Source organism: Phlebotomus papatasi, chromosome 2 (assembly GCF_024763615.1).
Source record: "Phlebotomus papatasi isolate M1 chromosome 2, Ppap_2.1, whole genome shotgun sequence".
Classification (NCBI taxonomy): Eukaryota; Metazoa; Arthropoda; class Insecta; order Diptera; family Psychodidae; genus Phlebotomus; species Phlebotomus papatasi.
This window is the reverse complement of record NC_077223.1, coordinates 13,269,714-13,292,635: the sequence shown is the minus strand read 5'-3', so window position 1 is coordinate 13,292,635 and position 22,922 is coordinate 13,269,714. Positions and strand designations below refer to the sequence as shown.

General features: G+C 32.4%; 1 protein-coding gene across 3 annotated transcripts in view; it reads right to left on the bottom strand.

Annotated features, from left to right (window-relative positions):
- The window catches only part of LOC129803847 (uncharacterized), a 32,859-nt gene extending 10,723 nt beyond the window's left edge, over positions 1-22,136 (bottom strand). Inside the window, exons 1-3 of one of the 3 annotated variants that reach the window (XM_055850656.1) lie at positions 22,005-22,136; positions 21,746-21,949; positions 21,236-21,390 (exon numbers count right to left, since the gene is read on the bottom strand). In XM_055850656.1, the coding sequence (XP_055706631.1) occupies positions 21,236-21,256 (21 nt within the window). In that variant the 5' untranslated portion in view covers positions 21,257-21,390; positions 21,746-21,949; positions 22,005-22,136. Of the gene's footprint in view, positions 1-21,235; positions 21,391-21,745 lie in introns of all 3 variants that reach the window. The other 2 variants (XM_055850654.1, XM_055850655.1) reach the window with 2 other exon arrangements.
- Between the last annotated feature and the right edge of the window lie 786 nt (positions 22,137-22,922).

Sequence of the window (22,922 nt, the reverse complement as noted above, 5' to 3'; positions counted from 1 at the left end):
ATGATGACTTTAGAACCAATTTTATTCGCTTCTTCATCTTCATGTGGCTTCTTCCGGGCAATTTTCTTCATCTGCAATTCCATATAGCGTTTGTCATTTTGACGGAGTGAAATGCTTGTGAGATAGAACAAGTTTAATGGGCAAATGTTGAGGGAACAATGTGGTTCAGTGTGGCGTGAAGACAAAAATTAAAGGTCACTAACCCTTTTCCCTAATGCCAGGCGAAAGGTAATATATATAAAAACATGGTAAAAGATGGAATTTCCTAGTTTTATCTTGGCCTTAGACGTTTCTTTACCTGAATCAGCAATTGTAATATCCATTATATGTAAACGAAACAAATAGAATAATTGCTGATTCAAGTGGCTATTTGTGCTTCTTCTCTGCAATTTCTATTATTGCAATTTATGCAATTATTCCCCACTCTCGGTACACACGTTCTTCGTGGCGGCAAAATGTAAATTTATCGTAAGAAATATGAAGAAAAAAAAAACTTCCATCTTTTGTTGTTATTATAATCTTTAGGCAATTGCAGAAATGCACTCGAAAGAGATGTTTCTCCTCATTTTATTCCACAGATTTTCTCCTATTTTGCACCTTTCTCATTCGTTTCATTATCACATAAAAGCATAAATTTTTATGTCTTTACCATCTTTTTTTTTGATATGCATTTCTACAAATAAATTTATTAAACAATAAGAATAAACATTTTTTTCTTTCAATTAAATTCACAATTACACGGTTTATCACGTGGAAAACGAGCCATTCTGCTAGTACAATTTTCGATGGCAATAAAAGAAATACCTTAGTATTTACACGTGTTGAAATGAGAGCAATAATTTATTATTTATTAATCTGCAATCATTGAATGTCTTAAGCAATTTTTCACAGACTTTTTTTAATGGTTCTCTGAGTAATACATTTCTTAGTAATTTCTTCCATTTCGAAATAAAGCTCCATGAGAATTCTCCAAATGCATTTGAGCTCAAAGTTACGATCAGCTTCCCTCTTCAACGCATTTTTCCGCAGCATTTTTCAGCCCCACCTCCCTATCAATAACTCTCGAGAAAATACACTTTTCAATATCAATTATTTCAACCATAAGCTAAATCAACGAAGGTGAGCAGCATTCACACCATTAACCTGCAATTCACCATTTAAAATTTACCCTCAAAACTGCTCATTAATTTTAAAATTTGCCGAGCATTTCATAATTCACAATTTGAGATTGAACGAAAAGATGGAAAAATGCTTGAGTTTTGTATAAATAATCCAAGATTGTTGGAAATTCATTCAGAAAAAACCTTAAAGTTAAGAGAAATTGGAATGTGAGTAAAGTGCACTTTCGGAATTTTCCAACAAAAGATTTACAATAATTTAATTGCACTGAAAAGTATTACTATTATATTATTTAATCTAAATTAATAGAGATTCTGGGACGAAATAAAAATTTCTCAATTTCCCATAAAACTTAAATTATCTGTTTTGTGTTCATTCTGTCACGGAGAAAATTTAGAGCAATTAGTGTTAATACAATTTAGATCACAGATATTTGTTTAAATGAGCGGCAAAATCAAGGAATATCTCACTGAAATAAAATTGGTGTCTTGCATTCACTTTTATCGAGTTTTCCACGAACTTTCCTAATATTTACAAAACAAAGAACGCTTTAGGGGAAACTGGGGCACCATCAAACACGGGGTAGCACCAAACACTGCGATTTTTTAATCAGATATTCGACTTCAGAGGACAAGACATATAGAAATTTATAGGCATTATAGGGATGCTTGTCCACTGAAGGAATGGTCGAGATAGTCCAAGTAGTTTAGAAATAAAAATTAGTGATTGGTGCTACCCCGTGTTTGGTGGTGCCCCAGTTTCCTCTATTCGTGATATTCATAAACTCCCCAGAAGATTATAGTTTTCAAAATAATATTTGTAATTTAAAAAAAAAATATGCCTTATTCTTAAAATATTTTCGGTACTCACAAAACCGGTCGTATGAGACATATGGGAGACCAGGGTAGAAAAAGTTAAGAGTTATGGTAGAGAGGGTTATTATAGTTTGAAATTTGAAATATTCAGTAAACTAATAATTTTATAAGAATAATTATTTATTGAAATATTTATCACTTTAATATAAATATATTTTCGCAAGTTATTAGCAACGAAACATTTTATTCCCTGGATAATTGTGCCCCGGTTTCCTCTATTCTTTAATGGAAATATTCTCCGAAGATTCGGAAAATTTCACATAGGGCAAATGTCCTAATTCAAAACCATTTCCAGACGCTTTAAGTTTGACAGAAGATTCAACAGATTAAGTTCATATTTTTTCTGAAGAGAATTACATAAATTTGCTCCTTGACTCTTCTAAAATGTTACAGTTTAGTGAAAATTCCTTAGATTTGAAAACTTCTTAAATACAAGAAAAATACACGAGTGCAAAATGCTTCTATTGGAAACAAATTAATTCAAATGGAGACAAGGGAGAGTTTCTAATTGGAGACAAACAGTTTAAGTGAAACCGCGACGAAAGGCTTCCAAAACCTTGTTTAGTTGCTCTTGATTGCAGGATTTGTTCTTATTCCTGGCCTTTTCTCCTTTTCCATTTAAAACAGTAAGAAAATCTTTCAAAAAAAATCATATTTCTGGGGTTTCCTATTGAAGCATTTGCAAACACTACAGAAAATCCCTTTTTGTTCACGAAATAGGTAATTATTTCATTTTAAAACTTCACGTACCGTTAACAATAAAGATTAGCACTTAATTTAACTAAAATTATCCAGAAATATGACATAAATGTTAAACAAAACAAATAGACAATATTCAGCTCTTTTTTTTTAATTGGAAAACATGGTCGATCGATGAAAAATTCAATGGTGAAAAGGTACACTTTTAATTCTTCTAAGAAACTAACAAATTAGAATCTGTGAATATGAATGGAATTTCGCTTTATTTGGAGCAAAATTAACTACATAATGAAACTGTGGTATAGAAAATATATAAATATAATAATTTAGTACTGTATTTATCATGAAAGCAATGACGTTTCCATTTGGAGTAGAGAAAAATTGCCATTTGGAGCAGATTTTGAATTAGCTTAATTTATCCTATTCCTGAAGTATATATGCATTTTGTAGAATTTATGTCTCATGGGAAATTTCCGTCGGAGTAAATAACATGAATAGACAATCAAAAAGTTTTTTATTCATTAACTCGAAATATTTATTGTAAATTCGATTTTAACAATAATGAGGCTGTTTTTCGGAAAGTAAACTACCGAATTAAGTGAACATGCACACACTGAGCGGTCTACAATAAACTTAGCACATTCATCTACCACGGGATGTACGACTTTGCATCATGATTGCATTGTTGAAAGTTTATATCCCGATACGATTAATAAAATAATAATAATACGGACTTTATTATTTAATCTTAATATCTGGAGCTTAAATGATATGTCTTAATGAGCACTAAAAATAATTTAAGCTTTTTTATTTTATACATGTATTCACTTACTTTTACAAAAATAAAAAAATAAACTAATGGTTCATTTATTTTTAAAACTATTTTTCACCTTTGCAACAACAGTTTTTTAGGTCCTCAAATATTAGGTGAGATTCCTAACAATCTCACCTACTTTTAATATGCTATTATAAGCAAAAACATTACTTTTATTTTTCCTTTTTCAATAAACGGAGCGTCTAATAGTTCTGTATTCATGAGGATGTCAAAATTTTTGAATTAGAGCCTCGATATCCATGAAATAGCTTCACTTGGATTGGATTATACACACAGAGAAATTTTAGTGCAATGATAACTCCAATTGGTGTTGCCGGACACACCAACCTCAACCCCAAAATCAACTAACCCCAATTCGGTGTTCAGAATACACCAATTGGTGCCAAAATAGCAACCAACACCGGCTTTGGGTTTCTGATTACACCAATTTCACACCAATTTTAACACCAAATTCAGCGTTGTTGGAACACCATACTGGATTTTGTATCACACCATCTCAATAAAATATAGGTGTTCCTTTTACACCAATAAAAGTGTGAATATTCCACCACTTTTTTTTATTATAACGAATTTTTTAAATGCTGCCATATCGAAATAAAATAAATGAAACACGAATTTTTGATATCTCTGATAAATATTTTTAATAGAAAATTTTTGTACTTTACATTCAATATAATAGTAATAACATTTTTTTTAATTTTGTACAAAATGTTTTAATAACATGAAAAATTACTTTTTTTTATAATTTACCTGGATCGGTGGGATTCTATTCCTCTTCGGAAATTTTCAATTGGGAAATTAATATTGAGAAATCTTTTTCAACTCAGCCACTTGCAATTTCGTTGATGATGATGCTTGCACTTTTCCTGAGACATCTTCCGAACTGCCCTTTTTAAACTCCTGCCTTTAAATTCACCATTCGCAAAGTTTGGCCTGAAATTTTTCAAAAGAAATGTCAGTGAGAATGCATTAACATAATTTTGAAAAAAAAAACAAATGAGATTTTTGAAATCTACTGAGGGGTAATTTCCTGATATAGATGATTAATCAAAGAGCAAACTCACCAAGAAATATCTGCACAATTTCCATTGGAAAATCCCATTGACACAAAAGACAAAACACTTCTGCCATCGAAATATTGTCCAAATTATCAGTAAATAAAATATTTTTCGAAAATGCATTAATTACCACAATTAACACTCGAGATAAAGTACAGAAAATTGCGTAACATTACTTCCGCACTCTTCACTGGCCAATTTGTTACTGATGCAGCGGGGAGGAAAAAGAGCACACGAAGGATAGTAAAGAACACCGGTTGGCGTTCTAACAGCACCATTATAGCGAATTGACGGTGTTACTGTTGCACCATTTTAGACATTTTTGTGGTGGAGTTTCTACAACACCGCCAAAGTATTTCATACAACACCTTCGATTCAAAACTTGGTGTGAATTTGATGTGAATGGTACAACGGTTGGTGTTCAAGCAACACCAACACCAAATTCAACCCCAAATTCAACACCGCTTTCTCAAAATCATTTCTCTGTGTGTATGTTCGGAAAAGGCCTTCACATCAGCCAAAAGATACTACAATTTCAGATCAAGTGGATGAGTTTTTTGTTTTGACAGTTATTCAAAAAGGTGGACAGAAATGTCAATTCAAGATGGCGACCACGCAATCTTTTCGGTCTTGGACATTTTATTTTAAGTTTCGATATGATTTGCTAACTTTTAACTAAATACTTCTGTAATAAATCTAGAAAGAACATCAATCTATGCCATTTAAAAACACAAATCATGCGTTCCCTCGAAGATAATAGTGAAAATAATATTTCAATAAAAAAAATCGCGAGGGCCAATTTCTTGCAAAGTTGAAAAAAAAATGTTTTGAGAGGGGATAGAAGTGGTGGGGACTTATTTGGATAAGTTAGTTCGGTAGAGAATGTTAAATTGTGGGGGGTCACCAAAGACCGCAAGTCAATATCTCTCACCGTTTGGCAGCCAGGATGGTGAAAAGTTGGAAAAAAATTGGATTGTGTAAACTGCTCTCTCTCTCTTGGTGTTCGAGCAGTTACAAAATTTTAATAAATCGAAATGGATTATTTTCTAGTCAAATAATTTAATAATAGCTTTAGGCAATTTACTACTCTGAAACCGACTTTGAAATTAGACTTTCAGATAACTTTTCACGGAGTCGTTTTCTGGTAAAATACCTATGTTTGCATTTTTTACTATTCCTTATACCACAAGTATGCGTTTGGGTATCCTTGTACCCTACTTGGCAGTTAAATTTTGCCATTGAGGAAGGCTTGGAGCCTCGGCCGAAAACTTTTAGAAAATCGTTGTTTTTATGAGTTCCCCCATATCCACGTTACTCACCGGTTTTTTCACGATTTAATATAGTAGGGGAAAACGTGCTACCTTCGAACGATTTATGCATCGAATAATTTATTTTTGCAATGTGTTATAAATGAATCTTGCCCCTTATAATACTATATCAGGGGCCTCTCGACATTTCATTTTTCCATACGTTTTTGTATAGAAGCACTGAACACTATTGGCAAGTTTTTTCCTAAAGAGAATTGTCAGTCTAGTTAACTTGTCAGTATGAGATATTTCGAAACCGTGCATTAAAAACTGTTTAAAAATAAATATTTCATAAAATTCGCCGAAATAATACAAGAACTAGGAGCAAATTTGTTTAAGTAGCGGTGCAATATCTGCAAATTTTTTAAAAGGAAAAGTGAAAAATAGATTCACTTTTTATTAGGCTTGATGGGCCCCTGATTATATTTTAATATCCTAGTCCAAAGAGATATGGGAGAAATCCATAAGGAACATAGAGAAAAATTTGAATTGTCCGAAACTTGAGTCGTCCGAAGGTAGCGTGCTTTCCCCTACTGTTTTTTACAAATAGCCTTTTCATTAAAATAAATTTTACTAAATTTTACTATTCCGAACTTCTTCAGAGATCCAGTGACGTCTAGTAATAATATGTAAATGATTTTTTTAATGATAAACTGGATATTTTCCAAAAACGCTTATAGATGGTACTTTCATATGGATTTAAAAAAAAGTAATAGGTACTCCTAGGGAAAACCCGACAATTTTTAATTAAACATTATATAGACATTGTTGCATTAAATAATCCTAGTGCTCACATTTGAAGTGTTTAGTTCATGCTATCACATATTACGTGTGATTTTTTTTATTTACTAAGGTTTCCTTTTGTTTTATTCTAAAGTACTTCTAAGAATCTGACGTATTTATTGATAATTTTCTATTCTTAGGCAATTTTTAGATATAAAACTCTAAGTATGTATTATTCTAGGCTTTCGGCAAAATGTGCATCAATCAAGCAACTAAAAGTATAAAAGTCCAGGCTAATTGTCGTAAGAAAAAGTGACACAGTTGTTTTATTTTCGAAGAACTCAGTGCAATTGAGTGGTTGTGCGCCAATTCTTATCAGCAATATCAGGCAGATGAGTTAATATCATTGAATTTCTCTAATTGCCTCTCTCGTTATTGTTTGTTTATTAACATTTGTTCAAGTGTTCATTCACTAAATTACTCCCAGTTTCACTCTCAATGAAATCTCCCAACATCAATTCGTGCAACATTTTTTCAAAACGTGAGTTTGTAACATTTTTTTTCTGCCACTGCCAAAGAAAGTAGATTTATTAGAGAAAAAATAATTAAATAAATAAATGCTAGAGACAGAAAAAAGAATAACTATCACGAAAATGATTTATTTCGGTATCTATCTCACCTGAGAAGTGAAACAGTCCAAAAGAAAATACTCTTAATTGATTAGTGAGTTGGAAAAAGAAAGCGAAATTCAAAGTCGAAATTTCATGCATCAAAATATTGGATTTCTTTGAGACATTGCACGAGATTCACACCAATGATCATGAGATTATCATCTCACATCCAATGCAGCTCAATCAGCATCTATGGAGGTTTTTCGTGGCATTAATAGCCTCATCCTTCACCTCCGTAGCATTAAATTTTAGCACGTCAGATGAGAAACGGTTTACCAAGAAAATATTTCATCCAGAAGAGATCTTTCTTACTCCCTATCTTGAGATTTATTGCGTATTGTGTGATTCTCCAACACAGATCTTGTACTACAATTGACCATTAAAAGACTCCTTAGCACGCAACAATTTAACAAAAAAGTCAGTGTAATTCACTGGATGAATTAAATCGTACAATTCAAGGAAACATTTCTCACTATCAACCTTCTAAAGTTCGATATTTCTCATGGGGATAAAAATTTTTCTTTTTGGAAATTTTACATAATCTTTTTTTCGTCTGCAGAGGTGACACTTTACTATAGGAAATCCCATTGGTAACACGATTCCTAACAATTACTTTTATTGCGCAAATAGTAACACATAGGAAAAAATTCTGTTGAAATAATCGGCTTAAAGTCTTTGAAGACTTAACACAAAATAAACATTCCTCTTGGGGATTTCTGTACCATTTCTTACCGATTCAGTGTCACTTTATAGAGGAAATTTTATTACAATTCTTTAACATCGTGTGCTCAGCTTCAATGCTTCATATCCAGAAATATTTAGAACACATTTTTTCAAAGGAGATTGGATTAACAATGGAATGAGAAGAAGAAATTATTTCGTCAATCTCTATCAAGCTTATAGAGTCAATGAAACCCAGGGAGTTCACTTTAGGACCAATTCTAAAACCTTTAAAGAAACATTCCATAATCTTTCTGTACAGAAGTAGATCTTGAAAAATACGAAAATCTATTTGAAGATCCAAAAAAAAGAGGCTTTCTTACTTCTTAATACTTTCGGAAGGTGGCGGAAGTTACATCCTGCTCGAATTTCGAAGTGCTCAAGTGTCAAAATGTGACGGTCTTCACATTGTTGTGAGGATAAAAACAAAACAACGACGTTTACTGTTCTTGCCCCAGTATTAAATCACTCCATAATCACTGAAGAACTCTTTTTCCAGCTATTTAGTGTGATATTTGATAAATTTTCCCCACCTTGTTCGAAAAGTTAGTTTGAAAATTCGAAATTGAATTTGAATTTTTCGAACATCAACAACTTTTTGTGCAAATACAGTTCCATTTACCTTTTATCCAAGACACTATTGCAGGATCAAAATCTACTTCTGTTTCGGCTTAATGACTCCAGCACATCTTTTAGATCAGAAAAAATCATAAAATTAAAATTCACATCATTTTCTTTCTCAAACGTTTTGCATATTTCTATCTTATTCTTTCGCATTCCAAATTCGGTTGAACTAAATCTAATTTGTTATTATGTTTAAAAGAAGAAGAAGAGTTCGAGAGAGTAAGATATACATGTGGAATAGGTTTGAAAAAGAAAGGAATGCGACCCGGCTAACACAAGATAAGCTGTTACTAGCGCAATGTTATAATTAACGGTAATGCCTATGCTCTTAAAAAGATTTTTTCCAAGTACATAAAATACGTAATTAATAAGCACTTATTCAGTACTTAATTAAGGCATTTTTTTGGAAGACATTAGCGACAAGTGCTGGCAAAAATTGGAAACTGGAATAGTATCTGAAATATTTTTCCGAGGGATATGAGGACAACGACAGTTTCGTTCGGCAAAAATTGCAACCAGAGAAAAAGTGTGCTGCCGGACAACATATCAAAGCTGGTAGCAATGTGTTCACCTTACCAATTAGGCAAGTGTCTTTTTTTTATTTTTCTTAGAGAAATAAAAAAAATCTATTAAAAATTAAAAATACACGGTTTTATAGACATTAATGTAACTACTTAAAAAGTGTTTAGTCGAAAATCTTTAACTAAGTACTTAGTAAAAACTAATTAGTAAAACTACTTAATTAAGGACTTGTACAAAGGCCTTAATTAAGTGCATAGTGTTAAGACTATGGTGTGTCATATTAGTTCTGCTATTTGCCAAAAAGCGTTGACGTTTATCTCATTTTGATATATTTCTAAAGCAGTTGAATGTTCTATAACTCCTTAAAATTAAGTCATTGAGATAAAAACTAATTTTAGCTACTTAATAATTACTTAATGTGTTTGTCGGGAAATTTCGACTTCATGAAATTTTTCTGATCGAAAAGGCATACCGGATCCATAACTATTAAAAAAAAACAATGATAGTAAAATTATATCTCAAAATGAAGTCGTAGATTAGTAGTAATAATAAAATCTGGTCAATTTTCAATAATATTTTTGTTTCTTTTCTTTTAATATAACTAATTATTGTGTTCCTCTTTTATCCCTCTTTTTTATGATTCTAAAATACGAAACTTTCGTAATCCGTAACCGTTGCTTTTAAACTGTAGGACTAAATAAGTCAAAACCCTCTAATTAAGTTCTATGTTCTTCACTCTTAAACATTGTTTTCGTATTTACAGTAAGATCTTGAGAGGCTTGAGAGCCACGCTTAACCCTTTAAAGACGGGAGATTCAAAAATTGCAGGTCAGAAAAAATCATTTTTCCGAGTTTTTATAGCAAAACATAACCGTATATAGCGACAGGAAAGATTTCTTTTTTGGGTCACAGATGACCCAATCGTCCATAAAGGGTTAAATCCGTTTAGATTAAATGATGGAACATTGAATAAAAAATAAACTAATAACTGAAAAACTGATTTAGATCTGCAAATGTTAAGTTAATAAACGCCATTTGTGTTATGGAATGTATTGTAGTATCAAAAGTAGACCCTATTTTTTATACTATCAATATTATCATTTACCTCAATTGCTCGGTTTTATTGTCTATTGAGCTTTGGTGAAAATTGCGCATTTCGTTGAAATTGTGGCTGGAAAATACCAAAAGTCTTTGATCACGTGAGTTATTGAGGTCTTCTAATCTATCGCTAAAAATAATTGAAGTGGTGAGAGACAAGTTTTGAGATTAGTGACCATTTACTCCATTCAATGACCCATGGAGAATGGCAGAAAATTACCTCGATGGGTCCAACCCAGAGTGAAAGTGAAAGAACTCTTTCCCGGTAAAGTCATCAATTAGTCCCAGAGATTGTCCACAGCGACCCCGGCGAATAATCTAGAGCCGTAGCTTGTTGACGAGGAAATAATCATAAGGTTTTCCATCTAATCTCATCGAGTGATACCGCGAGCCTCGCTCGAAGAATTCGAATTATATAGTCGCACAATTGAGTCAACAGCCGCAAAAACCACACACTTCCAATTCTTTACTTTCTCTCTTTTTTCCACAAAAATTTTCCTGTATATGTGGAGGAAATTATCTCTGATAAGCGGGTATTTTGCCCAATACGGCCAATTTTTTCTGCACCATCTCCCTATGACTCAGAGGCACAGCTCTATGCAATTGAGCTGATTAATGAAACTGAAAGTCGTGTGCAGAAAATGGCATTTTCCCACATTCTCCGAGCATGACAAATACCATTATAATTATACATATTGTCATTTAAAAAGGCAATTAAATAGTGAAAATATTAAAAGAAAATATTAATGTAGCGTGCTAATAATGACACATTTCATTTATTCATTCTATTAATATTAAGACACTTTTTCTGGCACTTGATCTCGAATACTCAAGATTTTATATTGTCAATTAGGTATGCGATTTTCTTTAAAATAAAATTAATTAATTGAATAGGTAAATTTTGTTAATTAAAACTTGACTAAAATTTTATATAAAACAATTATTTTAATTTAAAGATTTGAGGGTAACACATGCGTATGCGATATTTGAAATTATCTCCTACATATGCAGAGACAGTTAAGTTTATTTTTACTTTCTTAATTTTAATAATAATATTAATAAAAGCATAAAATGAATATTCCTATTTCCTTTAACCCTACCAAGACGATTATTGTCTTTCTTCTACCACCTATCAACTAGACGGCTAATCTATTAAAGGAAAAATAAGTGTCATTATGTAAGAATCACACCTAGAAGTCAATTTATGTTTAGTATCAAAACTATATTTTTATAAAATCAATCCTATAATACAATAGATAATGGTCGTATGGGATTAGAAGAAAATAGACGAAAAATATATTATTTCCTTATGTTATTTTAAACTAATTTTTACTTCGCCTTTGTAAAGAATAAAGTCAACAAAACTTATTTTGCTGTTCATTTTATGCCCAATCCCATAATGTTTTCAAGATATAACTATACATGGATTATAACCAAGACTATTCTTAAACCAATCCCAATTCTTGTAAAGAATAAAGTCAACAAAACTTATTTTGCTGTTCATTTTATGCCCAATCCCATAATGTTTAAAAAATCAAGATATAACTATACATGGATTATAACCAAGACTATTCTTAAACCAATCCCAATTCTTGCAATGTTTTAATTTTTTAATGTAAATAAAAAATGAAAAAATCAATCCCAGTGGTTCAAAACTCAAGTTTTCAATGTCCAAAAATTATTACCATCCTTTTTTTTAAATCCATACCATAATGTATTAAAATAAAAGGTTTAAAAAAATAGAAAGAAAAGAAAAGTCTCTCATTTGAACCTTTAATTCTATTACAATAGTTAAAATCAAGCTTGTATTGTAATGTATAGAAATGAATACCACTGAATAATAGGATATCAGGCAGAGACCAATTCGATTCTGAAATAAGTCCTACCATTTTCAGAGTTCTATCTCAAATAAATACGACAATGGAACAATACCAAAATATTCTAAACTCAATCCCATAATACTAAAAGTAATATTTCTTATCATTCTGAAAGTAATCCCAATGAATCTCAATATACCTCTACTATCAATCCCAAAATGCAAAGAATTTAGATTTAGATTTATAGAAAAAAAAAACAATGTCTATACATAAAGTATTTTACATTATAAATTTAAATGTAAAAAAACCTAAGGGAAGGTCTTTAGGTTTCGAACATACTTTGGCTTCGAACACTTCATATTTTTCCTGTATCCCTTTAATGAATCTGGTGTGGTAGGAGGTCAAAAGTGGTTCCTATTTTTTATTGCTGTCGATAGAAAAACTATCTAAGAATATACCATAAAAATTTCAATAGTCAATTCTGAGTATTTCCGAAAATATAGAGACGAAAGTAAAGAAGAACGCATAGGGGAAAGTGGTCTGCCTTTGAATGCGGCAGCCTTTGAATATCGTAATTTTTTCAGTTCTCTTTAAAGAATAAATTCTTTTCTATTAACTATTAGATAGTTATTCATAATCCTCATAAGTCATCAAAAAATGCAGACCCTAGCTCTTATTTTCTAGGTGCTAGGGCAAAAAAACGAAACTGAGCTCTAAACTGTAATTTTGATGTTCCACAATTCATGTGTTTTTTCATAATCAAAATAATTTTTCGAACAAATCTTCTATTGTGAGTCATAGAAGGTTATTCTTGGATGGTATTTCTCCAAATACATTTTGATTCAGATGAGACAAATTTTGTGAGTGATAAAAGTTTGCAAATATTGCTCTGCGGCAGCCTTTGAATCTTAATGTTGTGTGCCTTTTAATCCTCTCTTTCCATACATTGAAACATCTGACAGCTTCCTGTCCGGGAGCAGAATAGAACTCCTACTTTGGTCTGACGAATGTCATACAAATACTTATAAAATGCTATCTTGGTCCAGCCGAAATGTTTCAAACTGACAATTGTCAACTTCAATGGCGTTTTATTACAAATTTTCAAGTGAAAAACAGAGCTTCATAAAAATGTAAAAAATGTTGTTGTATAATGACTTTTGACTACAGTGGTGGTTTTATTGAGTGCATTAGGGTTCATACTAATCAATTATGGGCCACTTAATGTTACAGCCCTAATATTCTCAGTGAAAAATTAAGATTCAAAGGCTGCCCAACCACATTCAAAGGCAAACCATGCAGGCTGCCTTTGAATATATCGACATAACATTTTTAAGTTCCTCACCAGGAAAAACTGAGGACTTGCGAGTCCTGAATTGGGTAAGCATAGAAGCTTAATGAACAAGAGAATTTTTTGGTGTAGTGCAAAGTAAAACTCATGTTGTAGTTTACTCTGAAAAAAATCTCAAATTGTGAACATCATTTTTCGTTCAAAGGCAGACCACTTTCCCCTAACAGGTTTGCAAGCGTAAGGGCGAAGATTTAAAACTTTGAAGCGCGTTTTCTCCTTATTTTGACAATTTCTGCGAATTTGCGTAGAAGATTAAAAAACTTATGGACCAATCGCAATGAATAAAGAGTGTAATTCTCTTGACAAATTAATTCTCTTCTAGTTTAACTAAAAGAATCGTTGTAAACTTTTTTCTATTTTTTTACAGCACGTTTAAGTCAAAATTTTGTCCAAAAACTGCATCTTTTTTCAAAAACCATGAAAAAAGCTCCGATTTCAAGATTTTCTTCGGGTTTTATTAGTTTAACTGTGAAATATACTAATGAACATTGACTTTTTTAGATTTTTTTCTCAGACAAGAATTACAAGCTGCAGATTTCCCCTTTAATCCGGAAGCACTGCCACGAGGCACGCCATTCGGGTGTTCTTGAGTGCGTTTCGAATTGTTAATTCGGTGAAAAAAAATGGGTTTTCAATGTCACAAAATCTTATAGGGGAAAGTACTCTACCTTCGAACGTTCATGACTTCGAATAATGTGAATTTTCTTTAAGTTTTCCTAAGAGACTTAAACATTTCTATTAAATATTAGTTAGCTTATTATCAATTATTGATAATTATGTGATAATCATGTATAAATCTCTTAAGAAAAGTAGAAAAATTCACATTTTTCGAAGGCATGAACGTTCGAAGGGAGAGTACTTTCCCCTAATGCATTAAGAATGGAGTAGTGGTATGAAAAAGTGTATGAAAAATGCATTGATATTACACTTAAGAAATGATTCAGCAATTAAAGTGTACGCAGTTAATAGAAATTTACGCAAAAAACGCTAAACCCTGATCCTAAATCCTCAGTGTATAATAGTTTGAGCTGATCTTTTACCGCCAAATTTTTCAATCTGAGTATTCTCGAGGATGAACCTGTGTCTATTTCGGCATAAGACATTAACGAAAAAATAGTATAATGCATTTCTAATTGTCAATTCAATGAAAGAGAAGCCACTCAATGTAATTAATTTTTTGTACATTACTGTAAAAACTTTAAGACTTACGACTAAAGCTGAGAGACGGTTTAGTGGAAAATGATGGAAATCTAGTTTAAACATTATTTCAAATATAATTACGCTAAGCCGTCTCTGGGCTAATCTTCAGGTGTATCAAGGGCCTTAGGATTCATAACCCTATCTCATAAAGACTGTACACATCTTAAAAAAAAATAAAGATAGGGGAAGTGCTTATAATTTTGGACAGTCTGCATATAAGCATCGATATCCCAAGTTTGAAGTGCGATATTTTCAATACTAATTGACTTTTTTTGTTACTCTCTTTTCAGAAGGATTGTTTAGAAACTTGGCAAGCTATTTATCATCTCATTTTTACTACAAATTAGTTTTAATACGTTTAAAAATGAATTGATATGTAGAGGTGAATTTGACTCTTATTTTGGACAACTTGGTTATTAATTTTTACAACTTGTCTGTAAATTTGGACAGATAATCCGCCTCAACAGGATGCCCATTGTTCTTCATTTTATGAACCAATCTTACCAAGTCCTCTTCCTGTTCATGTAAGAGAAACGTAGAATGTCACAGAAGCCCAGAAACTTTCCATATCATTCATTAAAGTGAGTTGACTTCGATACTCCAAGTACGTGCAGATTCGCTCATTCCCTGACCTTTCCGGGAGCCTTTCAAGGCATTACTCGCTACATCTCTTTCGTAGAGATGATGCTCCTTTGTTTCTCCAGGCATTTGTCCAACCTAGTCATCACAAAAGCTAAAACTTCACGAAATTTCGTGAGAAAAACACCTGTCCAAAATAAGAATCATCACCTCACTTGGTGAACCTTTTAGAAAATTGCCCATTTTTCACACGAAAAATATAATTCACAAGGCAAATCTCACTTCAGGTCAAATGTACAAATCATCAGTAACGTGAATCAACACAATATTCAATGAATATTCAATAATATCACTCAAAAACAGCGAACAAACTTTGTTAGTACTTCACCAAAACTAAATAAGACTGAAGTAAGCCACGAAGTTCTGTCATATTTCTCGTAAGCAATTGCTCACACTGAATTTTCAACAAAGCAATTTCAACTCAAATCATATTCAAAATTTAACGTATTTAGTGTCAAAATCTTCCAAAAAGAACAAATATTTAGATAGAATTCATTTTTCATCAAATATTGGAATAAAAATCCATCATTTTAATCAATTTATTTTTAGTGTCCAATGTTATCTTCAAAGTGTCCAAAATAAGAAACTGGACAAAATTATGAGCACTTACCCTATCCTTTGCATTTCCGGATTTTAATATTTTATTAGAACTCTTTCGACCGTATTCGTAACATTTTCATCTTAAAAAAAAATAACTTTTAAAGTTTCTTTTCATTATACCTTATGTCTGAAGTACTAGTGAGCTTCACAATATTTTGATTAAATTATTTACCTACATATTTAAACGTAAGTTTGAAAATGAAAGCCTTGTGTATAAATAAAATAGTTGTAGTATAAAAGCAGCAATATAAATTTCGTAAAAAAGAAAACACCTTACACGAGTTCGTAAAAAATGTAACAAACTACTTAAACTGAACATATTTCAATATTTGCAAATCATTGTAGTAGTCAATAAAATCGTGTTGAAATATCTTGGATTTTTTAAGAAGATACTTTTAAGTAAATCAAGAAATTATTCCATTAATTGATATGAATCTTCTATAAACAGGGGTTCAGCTCAAGGTCATACTTCTCTCAATTACAGGCAAAAAGCTCAAGTTTTTGGTACTGATTTCAAGTTTTTTGCTGTGGCAACTGAGTAAAGCTTCATCACTCTCAGTTTCAAAGTCTAAAGTAGATAAACACTTTTTTATTTCTGCTCAAACCATTGAAAAAATTAACAAATATGTTAATTATATTGAATTTAGAATATATATTTTTGTCTTTGTAGACAGTGTGGTAATTTAAATAGACTCTCATGGGGGTTTCGATTTACCCAGTTTGCTATATAAACTGTATACGTAATAGTCAATACGTTCAAAAGCCCCTTTCCGGTCAAATACCGCAAAAATTGTTCAGCAAAATTTTTAAATGAGAATTGAAGATATTTTTGGTGTTTTCAGTCATTGAATTGATATAGTTTTCTTAGACGGAAAATCACAATCAACCACACGATCTAATTGTTCAATAATACCCTCAAGTATATGCGATAAAAGTTGTTCTTTTTGCCCTGTTTCTCTTCTTGGACACTGAGCCATCAATTATGGTCTCGATAGGTGCGTACGCGAATGGTATTAAATTGTTTATTTACACAAATACCAGAAAAAAATGAATGTTATCAATAGGAGAAAATTATGCCTTCAATGGCATGACACACTCCACGAACAACTTCTCAAGTGTTCATGACACTGAACACAAGTCAGATGATTTTTCGACATTCACAACATTTCGGTTTGATACTTTTTTTTATTTAGACATGTTTTAATGCATCTTTTTCCATGTTAATATCTGGACTTTCTTTTCTCACAAAAGATGCCAATTTCTGTGTCAATTGACGCTTCATCGGGTCCATCGTGCTAAAAATTGCTCAATATGTTGCTCATTTGAAAGCCACTTTGCACTACGTTGCGATATCAAAGAGGTGGTTAAGCTCAAGTTTTTTAGGACACTTGCTCATACTTCCATTTCCTCATATTTTAAATCAACAAATATATCGCACAGCAGAGATTTCCATGCCATTAGAGGATTGTTTGATTTTACTGCTCGAGGTCAAAGGAAAGAAGCAAAATAGCTGCCTTATAGAACCAAGTATTAAACAAGTCTTTTAGTACACTTTTAAAAGACTTAAAGTGAGAATTTTCTGTAGAAATTCCTATAAGAGCTCTTAAGATCCTTAAGAGTGCACCAATAATAAGTAATCTCAGTGATGGGACCAAGAGCGTTATAAGCAAATAAAAAGATTTTTGGTTCTATAGTGCCTGACTTAAGGAATTCTACAAGAATATATTAAGAAAAAGTTGTTTCTTGGATAGGGGAAGGCTTTCAGTCTTTGCGCACAGTCTGGCTTCGAACACTTTATATTTTTCCCATATTCTTTTAATTAATCTGATCTTACGGTAATAATTTTTAAAGCCCAGTCTTAAGTCACATGTTTCCTAGAAAATATAAAATGTCTAAAATCAGAGCCTGTGCGAAGCCTGAAATCCTTTCCCTAAGGAGATTTAAGAAACATTTCGTTGCCTGATCAGTAATTTGCATAACTTACTCTTCACCTAAATCATAAGATTTTGTATAGTCTCTGTAATATGCTTACAATGAGAATTCCTGATAGAGTTCATGATAATGTTAAAATTGCTGATCTAAGGGAAAAATTGTACTAATACGTGATCCTATATTCGAATGAATATAAGTCACAGCCTTATTAAAAGCTTCCGGATAGCTCTTTCGAAATATTTATGCAATGCACATAATTGCTCAATTGGAAGCCCCTTGAAGTAATTTCACATTGAACTTGTCTGTGTTGAAGAGACTGGCTTAGAAAAAATCCCTCGCGATCACTTCACTTCATTAAGTGCTCTCATGATCTTGCGACATTTTCCACCTAGATCGCATGTGTCACCTAATATTCCCATCAATATAAATGACGGAATAATGAAGAAAGGTGTGAAAAAAGGTCGATCTGAGATTCTACATTATTCGATGATGTGCAAAAAGAATCAAGTGCAGATTCCGCGAGAGAGATTGTGCAAGAAAGAGATCATCTAGTCACATGAAAGCTCATTAATCACCGTGCAAGATCACATGGGATGATAGAGAGAAATTTAAATTCAGTGCTGAAGAATTTAAATATTGGAGAAGAGATTGTGTAAAAAAGAAACAGAGATTTTGTGAAACTACCTTAAGATACTGACTGTGATTCTCTCATTTCACAGATACTGCTTTATCCTCGATTGATAGTTCTCTTTGGACTGAACGAGCTGAGCTCGTATTTACGAGGTAGACATTTTTAACAGTATTGATTTTTTGAGTTAATCGGTAGCGGTAAACCGGTTTTACAGATCGGGCGGTTGTTCAAAATTTCTTGATTCCGAAAAGGCATCTTTCGAATATGTTTTTCGAAAATCCTAAAATTTTTTATTTACTCTGTACCATAATTAATTTAAGAATTAACTTTAAGAGTAAGCAAGATGTCATTTTATCCGTGTATCAGTGCAAGAGAGACTTTCTAAAATGCTATTAAATGAGATTCTAAAAAATCTGAGCTACATTTATAATTTATTCATTCAATATTTCCAGATAGAACATCACTAAAAGAAATAAAACTTTAGAACACTAAAAGAAATAAAAAATATAAAACATATTTTATGTCGAGATAATTTTATCTCCGAAAAAATTATAATATTCAGTGAAAGGGAATATTTTTTATTAAAAAAAACACGTTTATAACGTTCATTTAAACACGAACGATTAAATACGAAAGCAAACGGTTTTAGAATAATTTTAAGAAAATTGAATTTTCATTACTCGATTTTCCGAACCAAGGCTATACGTTAAGAATGACTTTTTTACAATTAATAATTAAAAATAAATAGTGTATGAATGAACAAAGATCATACTGAAAAATATTCCATCTATATTTTGAACAAGAATTATACTTAGGTGTATAATTTTTGTCTATTTGGTAAAATTTGTTTGCCGTTAAATAGGGCACTACCAGTATAGTTTCGCCATTATCTTTAAATTTTATTCCTTTTCAAATAAAATTAATATTTAAAGACATCTTAATGTATTTAGCCTCAAAAGTAGTAATATACAAACAGAACGCAATACTTAATTTTATTCTGATTTTAGTAATACATGTCAGTGATCGCCGTAGTGGCCTCGGTAGGGGAGACTGGGGCAAAAAGTGACAAATCGAAAATTTCAAAATTCAATATCTTCCAAGATAATTAAGATAGCGACTTAATTTTTTCCCATAGATAGATTCCTTAGACCTTCTTTAATGTCATAAGCAAGCACCTGGCAAGTTGACCTTTTTATATGGAGCTATTTGAAGCCAACTTCCTAAATTGATCTCGGACTCAGTTCACGGTGCTCCGAGGAAAAAAATTATTTAAACAAAAATTTAGTATATTTATCCCTCCATACGGAAAGGTATCTTATAATAGAAAAAAAATTCTCACTTTTTGGTTGGTTGGTTGGTTATTATTCCCTAAATGATTGGGATTCTTTAAATACAAAGCCGCTATCCATTTTACAAGGATTCTTTTGTCCTGAAATATTTTTATTAAAAACAACCACTTGGGGTAAAAAGTAATAAAAGGTATGGAGGTATGGCGGTATCATTGGTCTAATGATTTGCAGTCTCTTGTGTGTTTTCATTGATATAGAGAAAATGGTGTTATACAAATGTATAAAGGAATAAACTTCCTATGAAATATCATCTAAATATTTTTATAAATTTACGGAATCCCGTAATACATACGTAAGCGTAACGGAATTACTTTTAAGAAAACGGCTCTATAAATGTATTTCCTTACAAAATAGAGGAAAATGACTTTCACAAAGTTGTAGAGCAGTAAAATTCCTTTAAAAAACTGCGCTAATTAGAAATTTCTGGAGCGCTCGGGTAGCTTGTAGATAAAAAAATAATATATCCGTTTTGTTACTTTTTGCCCCAGTCTTCCCTGCTGCTATGATACGTATACTTCATGTGCATCTAGGAAGAATGTCTACACTGAGAAAAAATGAGGGTGCGATTAACTTTTTTTCCTCAGAACTTTAAGACTTTAAGACTTTTTAGGTTTAAAAATATATCAACAATTTTTAATGTTAATTATACACCTTTTTAAGGGTAAAATTAGCATGAAAAAGGGTAACTTTAACCCCTAATACACCTAAAACGGGTAATATTTACACCGATTTTGGATCAATATTGCAAGGTAAAATTAACATTTCCGGAATGTTATTTTTACTTTTCCGGATTTCTCTCAGTGTATGTGGTAGGAAGCGTAGATACTATATGTATTAAGATTATATTTATATTGTGTATAAATACCGCAAGTACAATGGATTTTGAACGAAAAAGGTATCGCTATTATTTTAGATATCAAACAAATTTTTTTTTCGTGTTTTCAAAAATCATTGTAAACGTAATATGCTGATCATATTTACGGCTTAAATTAAGAGTCAGATCAACGTAATTATAATCAAAATAGTGATTGGACTACATTCATCCTATCTTCCTACTAATCCGTCTTTCGGCTTAAGCCGTAAGTCTGTCTAGGGCATAAGATTTGGCCACTTAGTAGTTTCAATAATTTCATAAACTGCAAGGTCTTAGAGAAATTTCGATTTAGACTTTTAGGTACAAGAACCATAACTTCTTCAAAGTCTTAAAATTAAGACCTATCTTGAGAAATCCTTGGATCTAAAGTTAAAGTCCTAACTTGACATTATCATACCGCATTTGCAATGAAAGAATCACAGCTTCTATAGAATAAAACAGGCTTATGACTCCCACCTCGTGGTGTATTGCTGTTTCTTTTTTTTTCGAGAAAGAGCTGGCTTTTATCGGGATTATTTGTGAGAGTGCAGAATTAAAATTAAAGGAAATAAAAATGATATTCGTATACGATACAATCCATTGATAAGCACTTACCTCAACGTCAATTTGCCTCATTTTTTTAGTACTTTGATCTGGTTGCCTGGCAAATGTTAATCCCCGTTTTTTTATTGCGAATTCTTTTCCGATGGACACTCTTTGGCTTTCTCCTCGATTGCCAAACAGTTCCCGATACTCGCTTTTTTGTCCACCTAACCTCGAGATTACAATAGAAAAGTATTACTTTTATCTGGTCGATGTGACACGAAAACAGAAAGAGGGGAAGTATAATTAATCAACTGCCAATTTAGACAAGAATTTTTATCTGGAAAATCTTCACAATGCCTCGCAATTTTCCCTTTCGATGATTTTTTTCCCGAAAACAAAAAATTAAAAAAAAACTTTGAATATTTATAGTTAAAAAAAAGCGAAAGCTGCCCTGAAACAATTGGAAGCAATTTTGAAAAGTCCCAGCAAAAATTAAAAAATCCACCAACCGATGTTAATTTTCAGAGGGAAATGTATGCGGAAATGCGTGGAAAGATAAATATTGGGAAAATTTCTCACAGCTATGTTATATTCTCCAATTGGACTTGAATCTCGAATGTCTTTCACTCGATTGTTTGGTCTTTCTCAATCTGCGTCAATCACTTTCCCTTGACTTTCTAACTTGAAAATGAGAACGGTGTGGCTGGAAGATGGACTGGGAAGATCCTCGAGATTTCAATAAACGCTCCTTTGGGGGAACACTGAAAGAATATATCCAAGACACTATTTTCAGGGGACCTAAATTAATCCTCCGAAGCAGACGCAGGTAAAATCTTACAATTGCGCACAGTGGAACTCTTTTCACCTCGAATTTATCTCGCGTGTTTCACTCACTGAACAATGAACGACTGAAGTTGGGAGTCTCACCTTTCTGGTGCCCACAGATAATTGACTCTCATATCCCCTTCCAGCATTTCTCTCTCATTCTCTCTCTTGGGGCTGACTCTCACAATGACTCAGAGGCCAGGGAGCTATTGTATGTCGCCGGTGAAATGGAACCGAGCACTCACCTCAGCCGCCGCTTCTTGGCGGCATTCCGCACGGCTGCCTCCGAGAGTCGCCGTTGGCCCAGTTTCCCGCCACTTCGCGTTGACCAGGTGAGTCCATCTCGACAGACAGCCGGACAGAGGCCGAGGTTCTCTCGCACGATTATTATGTTGCAAAATTATCTCTTGCTTTTGGAGGTGGATGATTTCTCTACGTGAATTATGGTGTAAAAAAGTCACCTACATTCCCTACATTATAACCTTACTCACCAAAACCTGTACTAAATTTAATACACTGCAAATTGATTCGCTTGATCGGTTTTAGAATAAAAACTAGTCCATGAAGAACATTCTAAGTCGTGTTACTCCATATTCTGCTATTGTACTAAATTTAGTACACATAAATTTATTCTCCGAATCGGCTTTTAAGATTATAGATCTGGTGTATGAATAAAGGCGGATTATAAAATATTCTGGCATTGTAATAAATTTAGTACACTCCTTTAGTACACTCGGGGAATCACTGGCGAAATAGGCAAGACCGTTGGCTCTTGGGCGGAAAGATTCCCCGGCTCGACTCACAGTTGTGAGTTCGAATTCCGCCCGGTGCAAAGATCTGAATGTCCGATATAGACAATTTTCACATGTGACAATAACGTAATATAATGCACGGCCTTCGCCCAACAATCCGGGAGCATAGAAGAAACATT